The following is an 18,162-nucleotide window of genomic DNA, read 5'->3' as shown; positions in this document are numbered from 1 at the left end:
CGTTCTTCATTATTGAAAATCAAAATCTGGTTTTTGCTCTTCGTTTTCAAATATCTCAGTCCAAAAAACCCTAGCTTCCTCTTGAGCTTCATTACATCTTCTTATTGAGAGGTTATTAGTGATTTTGTATTGTACAAATTTGCTCTTCTTAGAGGGTATTCTGCTTGTACGAAAATATGCTATGTATCTTATTGAACTTTCGATTCGGGGATAGAATCGAACTAGCAAGAGGGTTGTTCTTGCTTGAGAGGTGTCTCTACCTACTGAAAAGAGAGAGGGAATGCCACCTATTGAACGAAGAGAGTAAGGAAAATCCTCACAGCGGGTTGCTTGAGACAAGGACACAGGCAGGCCGCCAAACCTTCTAAAAAATCTTGGTGTTCTTCTTCCCATAATCTCTTTACTTTCTTGCAATTATAAATTGATAATTATCTGCTATGTATGATTTAAAATTGATTTGGGAATTGTTAAATGCTGAGACTGATTTGAGGATACTGAGTTTGATTTAAAGTTACTTGTGGATATTGTGAATGATTTAAGTTCCCTTTGAAAATCAAATGCTGCTTGAAATTGCAAATTCTGAATTGATTCAATTGGCTTAGATAAATTCATTTTAGTTGATTAATTGTTCAAATACAGGAAGGATATTTTCTTGGTTAAAATTGTTGAGATTGTTTGATATTGACATATTCATTGTTTAAATACAAGATTAATATTTGTATGGTTAAATATCTACTCACCTATGTTAATCTGCTAGAAATAAAATAAGCCTTGTGTTTTGATTATATATATTTAGAATTGCTCATTGGTATAGCCATTCGCTGATTAAACTTTTGTGTTGATTTAAATATTTGAAGTACGTGGTAAATACGTTTCAAAACTAATCAAGCTTCCGCGCATTAAAAGTTTAAAATACCCAATTCACCCCCTCTCTTGGGACTACACCATCACTTTCAATATTTACCATCATAACACTAGCACATACTAAAAATGCTAAATGACCAAAATAGCCTTTAACGCTCCCCCTCAAGTTGGAGCATATATATATCATATGCTCCTAGCTTGTTACAAATGAATTTAACACAAGCATCCCCTAAGGCTTTAGTGAATAAAGCAACAACCTACAAATCAGATTTCACATGAATGGTTGTAATGAGCTTCTACACAAGTTTCTCCAACTTCAATGTGTGTTGTGCGCTCAAAGACCAAGCTAGAGGCAATATGAATAGCAACTCTATTATCACACCTCAACTCCATAGACTAAAGAAAGTGGAAAACTCAAGTCCTCCAACATGATCTTTAACCAAACAAGTTTGCATGTGGTGTAAGTCATCGCTTTATACTCTAACTCAACGCTTGACCTAGCCACCACAATTTGTTTCTTATTCTCCTCTAAGAAACCAAATTACCACCAGCAAAGATATAATACCCTGCGAGTTATGGTGTGATCCCAAGAGGGGGGTGAATTGGGATTTAAAAAATATTTTGCTAATTTAAACTTCACCGATTCACCACATTAAATCTTATTTAAAAATTAAAGCGTGTATGAAAAATAAGAATGACAATAAATAAACATTCATACACATGCGAAAATTAAAGTGTGGAATTTAAATTAGATAGGGAGACACACACACACACACAAACACAAAATTTGTTATCGAGGTTCAGCTAATCCTGCCTACGTCCCCGCCTTGGGCATACCCCCAAGGATTCCACTAACCTGCTCACTTAAATGGGCGAAGCAGAAGCCGGTTACACATCTTCTTACGGGGCGGAGTCTCCCCAGCTCAAATTTCAAGGTTGAGCCACAACCTACAACCACACCTTACAGGACGGTGCTCCTAGCTCTCCTAACCGGGTCTGAGCTACTCCGATACACTTTACAGGACAGTGCAATCCTCTTCCAACCACACATCGGGAATACAATAGATAAATAAATTTTGTGTATAATAAAAGTGCTTTTATACTAAGCAAATGATGTACAATATGAAGCACTAAAATGCACTCTCATATAATATTAAAATGAAGCTCAGTAGAGTATGGTATTTCTCTCAAAATATTTTTCAAGTAAACCAATGGGAGTATGGAAAATGATTTTCTTTATGAAAATGACCTTTTAAAATTTAATTTAAATAAGGCTTCCAAGAAAAATATATGAAAGTGAATGCTCAAGCCATTGTCAAGAAGCTTCTCAAGAACAATATATATATATCAATGAATATATATGCTCAAAGCATTCTTGAACTAACCCATAGATTAATAAATGAATAAGAGAAGTTAGGGTTTTCATTTAAAATGATTGACCTTTACAAAAATAAATTCAATAAGGCTTTCTAGCAATATATATGTATGAGCTTAAATGCATGCTTAAGCCTTCAAGACAATTTCAAAATAAATTTCTCCAAAATATTTTCAACAAAAAAGAGTATGGGAAAAATTTACTCAAGCCTTTCTAAATAAAACTTCCAAAATATTTTTCTCCAAAAATATTTTCAAGAAGAGTAGGAGAAATTTGATCTTTGAAAAACAACAAGAATAAAAGGTAGAGGCCTCCAAGCAATATATAAAAACTTAAATATATCCTCAAGCCTTTTCAAAATTACCTCGAGAAAAAGAAGCCTTTGAAGTAGAAATATACAAGTAGATATATGCTCCAAACTTCCTTCAATAACCCACAATATTTTCTCCAAAAAAAAAATTTCAAAGTGAAAGAGTAGGAGAAATATGAAATTTAATGCACAAAGAGGGTATGAAAATGAGGGAGAAACAAAGAATGTGCAGATATGTTCTTAAGATGTCTCTCCTTAATTTTCCAAGTGTCTTTGACTTGTATTTATAGGCCAAAACCAAAACTAACCATTTTATGGCCGTTGGGGTATTAAAATAATATTTAACTTGAAAACTAGCCGTTTTTCGGCCATTGGGGAGCTTTCTGCGCAGACAACCTTCGGTTTTTTGGCCATAACGTGTTCTGTACAACTCCAAATTGAACATTCTTGGTATCAACAGAAAGCTAAGAGAACATCTCACAACTTTCATGTTGAACACTTTTTAAGATAAGAAGTTATGGATTGAGAAAAACGCCCATCATGGAGACGGAAGAAACATGAAGGGAATTTTTCTGCTACGGACACCTTTCGGTGTTTTAGCCATAACTTTTTCTATATGACTCCAAATTAAACGTTCTTGGTATCAACAGAAAGCTAAAAGAAAATCCCAAAACTTTCATATTGAACAATTTTTAAGATAAGAAGTTATGGATAGAGAAAAACGCACATTTTTACTCTCCGGTCAGCTGGCCGGTTGACCGACCCTTAGTCAGAAATTTTATGAAAAAGTGGAGGTCCTATGGTCAATCTAAGGTCTTGGTTGAGTTTCAAATTAGATCATATGATATGCATGCACACATTAAACTTAAATAATTATTACGACTTAGAAAATAATAAATAAAGTCTTCAAGTCTTCTACCCCTCTGATTGTCCATGGAATACGCCTTGGAATATGATCGTTGGTATGCATTCAAGGCTTCCACATTGCACCTCTCATTTGTGTCTTCTGCATTATAAATCTGTTCAAAGACACACATGAGATGCCGTGGTTTGTCATAATCAAAACGGGGATCGGACTCAAAAAGTCAACATACCCAATTGTGGATCTTTTGTCAGAAGGTGACCCGACCCAATCTGCATCTATATATTCCTAAATTATAAGAGACATCCCCCAAGTGCAACTTTGAGATATCACAAGACACAAATTACTGCATCCAAGTGACTTAATTTCAGAGAATCAAGAAGCTGACTCACAACACTTGTTGTAAAAGATATATTTGGTCAAGTGAATGTGAGATAATTCAACTTTCCAACAAGTCTCCAGTACAATCTTGGATTAGACAACAAATCAACCATGTCTAGTGCTAACTAACTGTTGGGAACCATGGGTGTATCAACAGGTTTGGATCTTACCAACCTAGTCGCATCTAAAAGATCAAGAACATACTTCCTTTGTGACAAGACAGTCCCTATACGAGATCATGATACTTCTATACCCAAAAAATACTTCAATGGTCCCAAATCCTCGGTCCGAAAGTTAATCAATTGGAAAAATTTTAGGCCTTGGATGCCTTGATCATCATTACTAGCTATCACAATATCATCAACATACACAATAAGAAGAATCTTGCCAAATGGAGTGCGACAATAAAATACAGACTGGTCTATTATACGCCTTCAGAGTCTAAACTTAAGTACTACAACACTAAATCGACCAAACCAAGCTAGAGGAGATTGTTTAAAACCATATAATTATTTTTTAAGCTAACACACTAAGCCTAGCTCCCCTTGAGCAACAAACCTAGGTGGTTGCTCCATATAAACCCCTCCTAGAGATCACCATATAGGAAAGCATTCTTCACATCTAGCTGATGTAGAGGCCAGTGATAGGTGGTGGCTAAGGCGATGAATGAACGCACTAAGGCAAGTTTGGAGATTAGGGATAATATGTCTAAATAATCCAAACCATACACTTGAGTGTATCCCTTAGCAACAAGTCTTGCCTTCAATTGAACCAAGGAACCATCTAGATTGACCTTCACAACATACACCTAAGGACTACAAACCCAAGACATATCAAGAGGAAGATATACCAACTCCCAAGTATCATTATCATGTAGTGCATGCATTTCTACAATCAATGCAATCCTCTACCCAAAATGGGACAAGGCTTCAAAATAGATTTTGGAAGAAGAACAGAAGACAGAATACAAACGAAACAGTAATATGAGGGTGACAAGAAATCATTAAAAAAAAATTAGAGATAGGATATTGGATACATCTTGGGCAATAGGATCATTTGAAGAGGGAACTAGAGGCGTAGAAGTGGAAGCTAAAGCTAGCTCTCCTCCCTTGGGTTGCCATGTGCACACCAACAAAGGGATGATACAAGCAACAAGAACTCAAACTAGAAGAAGATGTATGAGGACTAGAAGGAGATAGTAAGTTAGGATCTTGAAGGCTAGGCAAAGGAAATGACTAATCAACAGCAACAAAACTTAAGGAATCAGAAAAGTATGGTGTAGACTCAAAAACGGTGACATTAGCAAAGACAAAGAATTCATGTAAAGTAGGGCTACAACATCAATATCCCTTCAAGTATAGGAATAGCCCTGAAAAATAATTTTGATAGCTCGAGGATCCAATTTATCAATTCCTGAACTTAACATATGGACAAAGGATGCAACTGAATATATGACAAGGAAATGAGGACAAAGAAGCTTCAGGGAAGATAACTGAAAATGGGATTTTACATTCAAGGATAGAGAATCGAATTTTATTGATCAAAGAGAAAACAATGAGCATGACATCACTCCAAAAAACTTTGAGTACAGTCATTTGATACAGCATGGCTCAAGTGACTTCGAGAATATGTATATTTTTCTACTCTACAACTCCATTTTGTTGTAGAGTGTGGGCTTAAGATGATTGATGGATCATACTATAGTTAATCATATAGGTAGTGACTCGAGTACTGAAGTATTTCTTAGCATTAACACTACTAAGTATCCTAATAACATATCAAATAAAGTCCTTATCTAAAAACAAAAGGCACAAAAGGTATTGAATAAGTCAGAACAATCTCTTATTAAATACAACCAAGTCAATTTGGAGTAGTCATCGACAAATGTAACAAAGTAAAACCCCAACTTTGACGTGACACAACTAGGACCCCAATGATTGGAATGGACCAACATAAAAGGGTAAACTACTCATTTACTGACTTAGGACTCAAAGGGAACACAGTGATGCTTTCCTAAATGACAAGACACACACTCAAGATTCGACATAGAATTCTACGTGGGAACTACCTGTTTTAACTTGCCAATGACAGATAACCAAGGCGACAATGGAATTGATGTAGTGTAGCAGCTACACTATAGGCAATAGGAGGAGAGAGCGTCTCAAAGTAGTAAATTCCACTAGCTTTACATCTTGTGCCAATCGTCTTTCCCCACTTTTAGATCCTAAATAACAACAACCAAGAACGAAGGTTACAGGATAATTTAGTGACTTTGTACTTTTACTAATAAATATGAGATTAAAGAGAGATTTAGGAATGTACAAAACAGATATGAGAGAGAGAGAGAGAGATGGAAGGAGTAGGATTTACTATTCCTATCCCCTTAACTATAGTAGTGGAGCCTTTTTTTTGGTAGATTTTTAGAATATTGGAGAGTAGAAAAGAAGTTGGTGACACCTATGCCCTATCATATGGCCAACAGCAACAAATTCGATAACCCAGTGACTAGTTGGAGAAATATCAAATGACATAAACTATAGGATTATCCTTCTGAGCAAAGATGCAATAAGATGAGATGCTTGTTGGGATGCCTAATACTACAGGAACCTTGAATACTATACCTCTAACACAACTATAGCACATTGTTCACCTAAACAAGTGACTAACGATATAGACACCCCATCAATGAAATCTTGGCCAATTTTTTTCTAATTATCTTTTTCTTTAAAGACAAAAAGGACAATACACACCCCTTCAATGATATAATTTATCACTACACACATCACGATAGTCACAAACTGCTAAACGAGGATATATCTATTTTCCAAACCTATATATAATTTCACAATGCAGTACATATCTATAATTGCTCAGCAAAGAAAAATCAAGTTGTCTATTAATTGCATATCAAAAAACTTACTAGTGATGCTATAATATTCATCAACAGCATGATAAGCTATGGGGGACTGTCTACAAGTAGTTTTAGGCAATGATACGATAACTAAGATTTAGATATTAGAGATTTTGCTCCACATACAGCTTCAGCTCTGCCCATTATATATTGTTAGAATACCACTTTACCTAAAAGTTTAAATTGTTAGATTGTGGACCAACAATGTATATCAAGCTTTAACACTCCCCTGAACTGCAGCCTGACAGCACTTGGAGAGATAAGCACATGATAATAACACCCATTACAGGGAATACAATAAGTTTTTTAAACACCAAACAATAAACGCGGGCAACAAGACTAGAACCCAAGACCTCCTGGTACTCCGCTCTGATACAACACAATATAGATAACACCCATTACAAGGAATACAATAATTTCTTAAACACAACAATAAACGCAGGCAATGAGACTAAAACCCAGGAACTGCTGGTAATTTGCTCTAATACAATGTTAGCATACCACTTTACCTAAAAGCTTATGTTGTTAGGTTGTGGGCCAACAATGTATATCGAGCTTTAACATATACTAACAATGAAAAAGGAACTAAAGACAAATTGCCCCCACTAAAACCACTTAATTACTAAAATAGCATATTCTCTTCCAACACTCACCCTCAAGCTGGAGGTGTATAAACTTCATCTAACCCCAGCTTGCTTCAACCATTAGATAAGGCAGACTTAAATAAAGCCTTCATGAAAACATCACCCAACTCATCCGTAGATTTCACAAATGAAGTCCTCGCAACCTTCTTCATGGCAACACCTCGCACAAAATGACACTCAACTTCAATGTGCTTTGTCCTCACATGCCCATTGGGTTACCTACAACATAAATGGCAACTTCATTATCACAAAAAATATATATACAAGTTTTGTAGCCAAGAATCCCACCTCTGACATAAGAGACTTAAACAACATAAACTCACACACAGATGAGCCATAGTCAGTACTTTGCTTCAACACTAGATCCTGCTATAATTGTTTGTTTCTTGCTACACCAGGTAATAAGATTACCTCTCACAAATGTATAGCATCCAATAGTAAACCTTCAACCATCAACAAACCAGCACAATTATCCATGATCACACAGTTTCTATTACATTTATACATCAAACTTCTACAAAGAGAACCACTGAGATACCGTAGAATTCTACAAACATCCCAGTGTGGCTGTTTGGGAGTTTCCATAAAATGATTCACCGTCCCCACAAGAAAGGACATGTCAGGTCTGGTCACAATCAAGTAGATTAACTAGCCAACCAACTGCATACACCAACGTTGGCTTCAAAGTTCAGTCCAGCATCCCTAGACAACTTCATGTTAGGATCCACAGGAGTAACAACTAGCATAGCTCTCAACATACTAGTCTCACTTAGCAAGTCCAAGGAATATTTTCGTTGAAATAAATTCAACCCTTTCTTACGCCATACAATCGTGGAAGTAAGATCAAGTGCCCAAGTACTTTATTTGAAACCTGCAGTCATTGCTTGCTAGTGGTGATGATCATCAACAAAAACTCTCTCTCTCTCTCTCTGTTTCTCCTACCCTCTTCACTGGCCTACATCAAGGCACCAACAGAATGATATGATTTGCAAATGTGTGAAATTAAAACAGAATATGTAAAGGTTGGGGCACTCATCAACTTCAACTGAATGAGATAATTATAACAGTTAAAGCACAAGAAATCAGCCAGAGATACCAGTCTTTTATTTTTCAAATCTGCAAATCAGAATTCAGAATATTTTATATCAACCACTGTGCTGCCAAATTGGACAATAAAAGAAAAGATTACCTCTGGCAGAGGACCAGGAGCATAGGTGTCATCATCCTCAGCAATAACAAGGACTTCATCATCTTCTTCCAGAACATAATTATCATCTGGATTGATAATTATCTTCCCACCATCTGCAGCAACCTTAATTCCACAGGGAACTGCATCAGGAAATGAAATAAGTACATCTTCAAAACGCATTCCATCCAACTGAGGCCACCTTTTGATATAAAACTCAGCATTCTCAAACCCCAAAATATCCTCCCATATCTGCCAAAGGAATAAGGACATTATTTTGCCAGAAACATATGTAAACAACTACTCAAGGTTGGATAAACAAGCTGGTGTTAGAAACCATTAACTTAAAGCTGCTACAAGAAAAAGGAAAAAAAAATCTGGCCCATCTGATCATGATGTCACATCAGACTACAACGTGGTACAAAGTATCAGCAGTTTCAAGGAAATAGAACTCAAAGCTCATCATATATATATATATAGCGCTTAGCATGAAGTATGTCTAGAAGAATTAAGACTGATATATCTACCTCAGTGAGGGCAGTCATTTCACCACATTCCCAAGAGTTCAGAGCTTTAATCAAGTAGCATAGCAGTACCAACATGCATGTTATAATATTAAAATTTATCAGAGGGAAGTGTTTTAAGAAAAAGATTTGAAAACTCCATGCTGCATAAAAACAAAGGGAAAATATGAGAAACTAGTTTAGGGTTCAGATTTGAGAAGGAAGTTCAGAAGGTGAAATTAGGGCTAGAAAACTGTGGATTCAAATCTGGTTTGGAGCCAATGAATTAGAATAGAAAAAATAAGAAGGCATGTAACTTGTAGCCTCACACTAATAGATTCTAGGAATCACTCATACAAAGAAGAAAGCCTCCACATCTTAGAGCATTTAGAGCAATAAGTTTGCAACAAACGTATGATAATTCTTCATTAAGTTATAAAAGAAATTTCATACAAAAACAAACACTTAATATTGACGTTGAAATTAACTAATCTTGAACATCACCAACTATATGTAAGATAAAAGAAACCCAGAAATAACTAAAAAATAAATAAAGACCCAAAATACCCCAAAATTGGACCCACAGTAAAGTAAAAACAGCCTCAAGAAGACAGCACACTACAGGGTTATGAAGAGTATTGATACAGTGCTGTGAACAATAACCAAACCTAATTCAACTCTAAACCAAATCTCCTTCACCGTTGTCCCCAACAGATCAATGCATGTGGTTAATAAATCACCTTTTTTCTGAATGCATCATTCAAAGAAGACTTACCTCCATCTGCCAAACCTACAAACCATAACTTTCCCCCAACTTGGAACGAAGTACACTCACTCGGAACTATATAATAACGTGTTTGGCAATGTAATTGACAGATATTTGACCTATGGTACATTTCTAGACTCAACACTAAATGACTTCACAGATTTACATCACATAAGAATGTAAAGATTTTATAATTACAATCAGATGTTATAGAAGTGTTTCATGGAATATTGTCAGTTCATGGTCCAATCAGTTATAAAGGTCAGCCCAGTGCACAAGGGTCCTGTTTATAGCAGGGCCTGGGTAAGGTGGATGCTAGGTGGCCCCCCATTCCTGAAGTGGCTGAGTCCTGGATTCAAACCCACAGCTCCACTCTGGATGGATGAGCACTTGGCATTGCACCAAGTCAACCTTCTACAGTTCTACTATCAGCAATGACGATGAATATATTTTTCTATCTATGACCTCATTCTAGATATACATCTGTATCCTGTCATTTCAAAAATACAGTCAACTTGATTTCCATTAATAACCGAGGCCTAGAAAGTTTATTACAATAAAAGGCGATAAATGAAAAGGTCGCATTGAAATATTGCATGAAACAATTACTCTATTCATGAAAAAAATTGTTCTTTTGTTAGGTGAAACAATTGTGCTAAAATGAAAACAAGCAGTATTAAATTTCCATGATATTACTAAACAGAATACAACGTGGGATTATGATTACAGCACACAATAGGATTAGGCAATGAGAACATTACCTCACATTGATTACTAGAATGAAAAATGAAGCACTGCCAATGAGTACCAAAGGTAAATGAGAATAATAAAAATGAAATAATTATAACGACCAAATGCAAAAGCTTCCTCAACAGAAGCGAAGATCACAATACAAATGTAAGTACAACAAAACTTGTGATAAATATTGCCATTGCACTCAAGCCACTAAAAGGCTGAACTTTCCTTTGCACAAATAACTGCTGTCCTAATACAAGAAACACGCCAATTGGGAAAATAGTTTCATAATCCCTGGGCAAATCAACCTTAAAATATTTGCAATACTGTTTTCTCATTAAAAAAGGGGACCGAGAGAGAGAGAGAGAGTAAACAGATCTCAATAAACTCACCTGTGCGAGGCCAGGTTGGAGAGCACACTGTATCATCAAACGTCCAATCACATCATGTGCAACAACTGTTTCAACAAGTTCTCCTCCAACAAGCTTCACCAAGGGCTCATTATCAAGATCACTCATCTCTACAACAACATGACCTCTTAAACCCTCTTTTACTCCAGTGAGACTGAGCACAACCCTCAAAGCACGTGCATCACTCTGGTGAGAATAATATGAACATAGAATTAATTTTAAAATAAAAATAAAAAATAATAATAATAATAATCACACTGTAGAAATAGAAAATAAAAAGTGAAAAGAACCTGATCAGCATTTTCATCTGATGCCAATACAATAATAGCACGGGCCTTTGAAACTGAGACCTGTACATAAATGAACAAGAATCAATACAAATGGCTTCCAGATTAGTTACCCAAAATTAAAGCAAAATATATAGAAGAAAAATATTAACACAATTACACCAACTACCAGCCCCATTACCCCCCTCACCCTCCCATACCCACCCAACCAAAACAATAAAGAAAAAAAATTTTAAATATTCCAAAAAAAAAGCAAAAAGGTACCCCGAATGTACCTTCTTTAAGTCAGCCAATATGAGAGGACTGCCACTTCTGCATATGACAGATGTCCCCATGAAGTCAAACTCTAGCTTTGCTATATCCATTTCCATTTCTTCCTTGTCTCTTTCAGCAAGTACAACAACAACACCACCACCGATGCTCTTATTTGCTATTGCTAGCTGCTTCAAGAGTGAACCCTGTGACCAATCAACATCTCAGCCCTCAAATTGTTTGAAAATGTGACTTCATGGTTCACATGGTGAACCATCTCTATCAGAAAATCAAATCATTAAGAGCACTGAGAAAACCTCAGTAAACAAGAAATGAGAGTGCTCAGGGTTCAGACAGACTGTCAGATATAGAAGTCTTCCCAGGACCTCGCTCAAGGAGGTACAGAATCTAACAGCACAACAAAAAAAAACATAGAAAAAGGCTGACAGCACCAAATCCGATTATGAACTCTATTCCTGCACATAGTGAGCTTGATCTTAAACCAAATTTTCTTCCGCACATACTAGATATGTTTATTTGTTTAATGCCCGCCCTCCCCCCCCCCCCAAGAAAATCTGACAGGAACTGCTTTTAACAAACACAACCAGACACAGTTTTTCAAGCAGCTGAGTTCTACTTCCAACAGCACCTTGTTTTTTTCCCTATATACACGCTCACAGATTGCATGATAAATAACAATACTAAATCTTTGGTAGGTAGGAATGAAATGGAATGTATTTGAATTTTTTTACTTGATTTTTGCATGTTCTTCATTCAATTTTTAATTCCATTCCATTCCCACCCCATCCCATTCCACAAACCAAGCGTGATGTAATATCTTAATGAAACCCAAAGACAGACACATAAAGGGACCTACATGCACACGCATGTGTGCGCATAGTCTCACACATACACAGTTACACACATGTTCTTATAGCCATATATTCAAGGCTACAAATATTAGTAGTACCACAAACTCTCAAAGCTAAAGCAGGAGATTATATATGAACCCAATAATTCATTGATAACAATGAATGTAACATTCAGATGCCAATCTCAGACTAAGGAGAAAAAATCTAATACAAGTGATGTACCAAGTTTATGAATAACTAGAAAATCACCAATTTGTCACTCCATCCAAGGATTAGTATGTGGTTCCTCTCAATTACTTCACTTTTTCCTTTTCGTAGTGAATCAACGTTCTCTGAGATTGCATCAGAAACAAGCCCAAGCATCATTGCAAATATCAGCATGCCTCCTGAACTTAAAGAAACAGATATAATCCTTGGCCCAGTACCAACCCTATCAGCATGATTTCCTGAGTCAACTACAAAAGTCCACGAAAGCCATAAAGCATCACCAAAGCTTCCATCACTAACAGCGTACAGTGCCAAGCCACCAAATGCTATGAGAAATACAGTTGCAAAGAGAAGCCCGAGAATTTTTGCATAAGGATATACGGAGAAAAAAACATCCACCCTATATGCAATTCTCTTCTTCAAGGAAACTTCCTCCTTGTTATTCATTTCCCTCTTTAAGAGATTCTTTATTTGAGGAAGATAGTCAAGATACTTGAATAACAAAAATGGAATACTGAGTACAAACAGAACAGTATATAGAGCAACAGTTCTACTATCAGCATTGCTAAAATAAGACAATGAATTAATATCTTCACGCTGCAAAACTCTGATGATGTTATTCCCAACATCTTTCTGACTACACTCTTTATGAAGGTTAATAATCTCTTCCTGCAAGCAAATTAGGATTTATTATGAGCATGTTTGAACATACAAACACCTACCTCTACTTCAAAAACAACTTTAACTCCAGAACAAATCATGACGATGAATCCAAAAAGGAAGTTAGATTTGTCTAAAAGGTGAAACATACCTGGAGTCCTGCTGTTTCGATCCATAAATAAATTACATAAGATACAGATAATATACAACAGAAAGTGAGCTGCAATAGAAACATTAATAATAAAATCATCAGAAATAAGAGACAGGAATTCAAAATCACACTCTATTTAATTACAATAAAAGAAAAATAAATGAAAAGAAAAAAGGAAGTTTAAAATCAGAGAGAGAGAGAGAGAGAGAGAGATTATTATAATAACCATCTCATCTGCATAACCAATGGAATTTTTTACATGATGTTGGTTGGTGTGATATACATTGTTGGGCCAAATTCCTAACAGCTAACACTTTGGGGATAATTGGTGGTTCTACCATGGTGCAAGAGCTCATATTCTAAAATGTCCTAAATTCAAATCAAGTGATCTGTGATGGTTCCCACATTAACTTTGCTATAATGCACTTTATTCTGTTTGTGCACATCTCGACATGCAAGATGAGGTTGCATAGAAGGGAGAGTGTTAAGACTTGATAGACATTGTTGGGCTCAATTAATAGCAAATTAAGTTTTTCGGATAATCGATGGCCTAACACACGCCTTTATGAAGAATCAAGCACTTGTGAAACACAAACATAAACTCAAACTGGCTGAACAACACAATAGCATGACAAAAGAAGTTTGGAATTGGTTTTTAATTTAGCTCATTTTAGAAGAACTGACCAAAAAGAGAAAACAAATTGCCTAACCAAATCGTGTAACCATAGTTCAGTTTTTCTGCTATCAAGTTCAGCATTGGTTTAAAATTTTCAAAATCCACGTAGTTCACTTCAGTGTAGATTTAATTCAAGAAACTGAACTAAATGGAAGATTATATCCCCACTTCCTACACATCAAATCCCAATACAGTACAAATAAAAAGTTAAAAACCTCGCTTTAATCACTTCCTTATGTCATGCAGGCAGACAAAGTGCCCAGATTCACTTAAAGGGGGAACCATTTGGAGATCCAATGCCCAAGCCCCCTGTCAATCACTCCGACAAGCAACACCATAAAAAATGGAAGCAACAGAAAAAATCAAGAGCTAGTGCCAATGCAGCCTTGGGGACTTTAAAAGCTACAGCAGTTCCCCTTGCATCTCCAACCAGAGGACAGTCAAATTTCACAAATCAAAAAAAGCTACAAATTATTAATTCTAACGGGTTCCACTCCAAATATATGATGCACTATAAAACACTGTCAACACTTTTTTTAATCATTTTATCATTGTCATACATCTCTGTGTCAACAATATATTTCAATGAAACAACTTTTCTGAAAAAAAGGGCAGCCCGGTGCACAAAGCTCCCGTGTATGCGGCGTTTGGGGAAGGGGCGGACCACAGTGGGCCTATAGTAAAATAAAAATCAGAATTTTTAATAAATTGGAAATGTACATCTTTTTTTTTTTCACAAAGAACTTGTCATATTGGTTTTTCTGAATTGCTTGTGCTTTGATTTATAATTTTATTTTCTTTATGTAGAATTTTAAACGCAATTTTTTTTCTCTTGATTGTTTAAGAAAACAGCAGAGACCTAGAAAAGTTTGTTGTATACCTAAAACAATCTAAATGGATTAATGAGGAAACATGGAACTTTAGCATAAAGTAAAAGAAAAAAGGAGAAAGAAGGAGAAGAGGGAGGAGAGGAGCAGTCAACTAGAAGAGAGAAATGTATGTTCTGTTTTCTCTCCAAATCAGACACAATTTGTTTAGTTAAATATATATGACAAAAATAACCCCACATGCTCACAATAAGCACAAAATAACCAACACCTCTCTAATACTCCCCACAAGCTATAGGTGCATAAGTATCAGTTGCACCCAGCTTATAATGATTGTGAATACATCTCCTAGCTGATCAGTATACTTCACAAATGGAGTGCTCACAAGCTTCTTCATTGCAACATTTCTCACAAAATTATAGTCAACTTCAATGTGCTTTGTCCTCTCATTAAACAAAGGATTGCTAGCAACATGAATGGAAACAAGATTATAAAAGAAAACATATCCCTAGGCTTTGTCATCGTTCAAGCTTTATTGCCACTTTTAGGTAAAGTGGTAATCCCACATGGTATTAGAGCAGGTTACCAAGAGATCTTGGGTTCTAGTCTTGTTGCCCACGTTTATTATGTGATGTTTAAAAAAATTATTTTACTCCCTATAATGGGTGTTATCTACTGTATGTTTATATCTTCACATCCTGTCAGGCTGCACATGCAGGAGAGTGTTGATGCTTGATATACATTGTTGGCCCACAACCTTAACAGCTTAAGCTTTTACGCAAAATGGTAATCTAAAAGTTATCAAGAAACCCACCTATGACATAGAAGACTTCAGCCTTGCTAGCTCACTAACACATAAGACCCATGAGTAAATGCTAATCTCACTAAGATAGTTTGTTTCATGCTATGACAGATAGAATTTTGTCTCCCACAAATGTACAACTTTGATGAATAACAAATTCATTTCTTTTCTTTCAGTTATTCTTTTATCCTTTACCGACCTATTAATAACAAAAAGGATTTTTCCAATGTATAAAATAAAAATCCCAAGGGCTTTTGCTACTATAACCTTCCTGACCACGATTTTTTATTTTTTCTAGGTATTTCACCTCAAAATAATAAATTGCATTAATATTTGGTATCAAAAACATATATTATATATAAATGGATAAGGAAATAGTGGGTTCCATCGTTTTTATGGTTCCTTCTTAAATTATATGGCAAGGTCCAGTTGTGGACCTTCAATCTTCAACAAACAGCCCAATGTGCAGCAGTCTATCCCCCAATACCACAGCTTCAATTACCCTCATGTACCAAACATTTGTCAAGTCAGCTCTTGAGATACTGAAGAATCCTACAAATAGTGTAGAAGTGTGCCTGCTTGCGATTTTTCATAAACTAACTCACCACCCCTAGCGAAGGATGTGTCAAGTTTAGTGATAGTCAAATAAATTAGCTTACCAAATGATTTCCTATATCGGCACTTGTCTTCAATTAGGTCTAGCATCCCTATAAAACATCCCATTGGGATCCATAGGAGTACAAGTTGTTTAGCTCCCAACATACCAGCCTCATTTCACTGACAAAAGTTTAAACCTTTATTAGATGAGTGCCCACATCCTTGATCTCAAATTCTTTTTGTAGCCAACATTTAACATCTGCAATCCCACTTAAGGACACTATCTGTGATGATCATATCATCAACATAAACCACTAGAAATACCACACTTGTCTCCTTCCATGACTTACGCCCCTCAACCACAACTGGCAACAACTCGACTAAATTTTTCCCAAATATGAGTGAATTTCAGGTCTGGGATTCGGGGAAGACGATTGGCAGTGCTAAGACGTGTTCGGGGCTCTATCTTCTCAAGGTTAATGATCCTCCTCAAGGAACAATTCACAAATCCAATTGTTTAGTGTCTAGAAGTCAAAGTTATTTTTCTGTCATTCGTTCTAATAATGATAGTGCAATTATGTTGTGGCACTATAGGTTAGGACATCCAAATTTCTTGTATCTCGAGAAACTCTTTCCTTCATTATTCAATAAAAAAAAAATCCAAATGATTTTTAGTGTTAGATGTGTCAATTTTCAAAACATGTTCGCAACTCTTATCCTAACCGACCCTACAAAGCATCCCAACCCTTTTCAATGATTCATAGTGATGTATGTGTGGGGGCCATCTAGGATCAAGAATATTACTGGATCTCACTGGTTTATATCTTTTATAGATGATCACACTAGACCTACCTAGATATTCCTCATGAAAGAAAAGTCAGAGGCAAGTCAGATTTTCAAAAATTTTAACACCATGATCCAAACACAATTCCAAGCAAAAATGCATATTGTGAAAACTGATAATGCCAAAGAATATTTCAAATCCATTCTTGACGATTATCTCTTGAGTCAAGGTATGATACACCAAAGTTCCTGTGTTGACACTCCTTAGCAAAATGGAATTTCCGAAAGAAAAAACCGGAAACTACTAGATGTTGCCCGCTCCCTCGTGTTCTCTGCACATGTACCGAAACACTTTTGGGGTGAAGCCATTCTCACTGCAGCCTACCTCATAAACAAGATGCCCTCTCGCATTCTCAAATTCCAAACTCCTTATTAAACTCTACTTCAGTCCTTTCCCAATACTCGACTCATCTCCACTATTCCCTTCAAAGTATTTGGGCGCTCAACTTTTGTTCATGTTCATAGTCAACACCAAGGTAAACTTGATCCTAGCGCCCTTAAGTGCATTTTTCTCCTGTACTCCCCAAACTAAAAGGGTTATAAATGTTATTCACCAGCTACTAAAAGATATTATCACTCCATGGATGTCACCTTTTTTGAGCAATAACCATATTACTCCAACTATGAAATTCATGGGGAGACTACATAGGAATTCTAGCTTTGGGATATTGAAGAGTTATCTCACCCTTCTTATGATTCTGGCCCTTCTCACCTATCACAAATTTCTGAATCTATTCCAACTACTGACTCCATTTCTCCTTCACATCCCTTCTTAGAATCTCCCATGAAACATAAGCATCTGGACACTATTCAACCAACAAAAAATGATGAGTTGATTACCTATTCACAGAGGAGAAGGAACCAAAAAGAGATAGAACAACAAGCATCCCTTGAGCAAATCCAAGAGTTTGATTCGAGCCCTAGATCAAGTGAAAATCCATTAGGTAACTCTAATCCGGAGACTTCCCATAATGAGTTAACTAATGATGATAGTGATTGTCCTATTGCTGTGAGAAAAGGTGTGAGCTCATGCACAAAACA

General features: G+C 36.1%; 1 protein-coding gene across 10 annotated transcripts in view; it reads right to left on the bottom strand.

The window, feature by feature from the left end:
* The window catches only part of LOC131164761 (ion channel DMI1), a 79,759-nt gene that overhangs the window by 38,350 nt on the left and 23,247 nt on the right, over positions 1-18,162 (bottom strand). For 5 of the 10 annotated variants that reach the window (XM_058122190.1, XM_058122195.1, XM_058122192.1 and 2 more), the window contains exons 2-7: positions 13,377-13,445; positions 12,608-13,234; positions 11,510-11,692; positions 11,238-11,297; positions 10,930-11,133; positions 8,537-8,785 (exon numbers count right to left, since the gene is read on the bottom strand). In XM_058122190.1, coding sequence (XP_057978173.1) covers positions 8,537-8,785; positions 10,930-11,133; positions 11,238-11,297; positions 11,510-11,692; positions 12,608-13,234; positions 13,377-13,445 — 1,392 coding nt within the window. The remainder of the gene's footprint in view (positions 1-8,536; positions 8,786-10,929; positions 11,134-11,237; positions 11,298-11,509; positions 11,693-12,607; positions 13,235-13,376; positions 13,446-18,162) is intronic. The other 5 variants (XM_058122196.1, XM_058122199.1, XM_058122191.1 and 2 more) reach the window with 2 other exon arrangements.

The sequence above is a fragment of the Malania oleifera genome, chromosome 9 (assembly GCF_029873635.1).
Source record: "Malania oleifera isolate guangnan ecotype guangnan chromosome 9, ASM2987363v1, whole genome shotgun sequence".
Classification (NCBI taxonomy): Eukaryota; Viridiplantae; Streptophyta; class Magnoliopsida; order Santalales; family Ximeniaceae; genus Malania; species Malania oleifera.
Note: the sequence above shows the minus strand (reverse complement) of the source record. Positions and strands in the feature narration are given on the sequence as shown.